Source organism: Oryzias melastigma, linkage group LG6 (assembly GCF_002922805.2).
Source record: "Oryzias melastigma strain HK-1 linkage group LG6, ASM292280v2, whole genome shotgun sequence".
In the NCBI taxonomy this organism is placed as follows: Eukaryota; Metazoa; Chordata; class Actinopteri; order Beloniformes; family Adrianichthyidae; genus Oryzias; species Oryzias melastigma.
Genome location: NC_050517.1, coordinates 13,761,662 through 13,762,361, shown reverse-complemented (window position 1 = coordinate 13,762,361; position 700 = coordinate 13,761,662). Strand labels below are relative to the sequence as shown.

Here is a 700-nt window from a genome sequence, read left to right as displayed (position 1 = left end):
GTAAACATCCATCAAATTTTGTTATTAAAACATTTTTAGAAAAAAAATGATTTCTCCTATATGCATCTAAAACATAATATTGTCTTGTCAGAATTTTAAATCTATACAAGTATCGCCAGATGAAATATCCCAATATATCTCAATATATTGTGATATATCACAAAATCAATTTTTCCTTATACCCTAGTAAACTTCCATTGTTTTTTTTATTTTTTGCTTTTTTAAAATTTTTAGAAAAAAAAATCTCCTATATGCATGTAAAACAGACATCGCTTACCATTCCATGGCCACAGTCCGTCCCATCAGCTAGGGGCATGTGTTGGGTACGGCAGCCTTTGTGGTCCCCTTCGGAACTGGTACACCATAACCTTTTGCACTGTTTCTGCAAAAAAAAAAGACCAAAAAATAAAGTGTCAAAGACAAGCTTCTTAAAGTCCCACTCCGACTATATTTTTATCAACTGTATTATAAAATCCTTCCCTGTCAACTTTTAATTAGGATTATTAATGGATATTTTTGTCCGGATGTAGTGGATGTATCAGAATTGTTTATTTTCAAACCGTGGGTTTTCGTTAGGGATGACCCGATCCGATCACGTGATCGGAAATCGGGCCCGATCACGTGTTAGGGGACTCAATCGGACTCCTTTGTCCGATCAGGATCGGATATTTCATTCATTCTCATTATGATCAGAGCTTTA

At 34.9% G+C, this 700-nt stretch overlaps 1 protein-coding gene across 1 annotated transcript in view; it reads right to left on the bottom strand.

Moving 5' to 3' along the window:
• LOC112152219 (A disintegrin and metalloproteinase with thrombospondin motifs 20) overlaps window positions 1–700 on the bottom strand; it is a gene marked incomplete in the record, with an annotated part of 105,264 nt that overhangs the window by 72,169 nt on the left and 32,395 nt on the right. Inside the window, 1 exon segment of the mRNA XM_024281660.2 lies at window positions 278–382. Coding sequence (XP_024137428.1) covers window positions 278–382 — 105 coding nt within the window.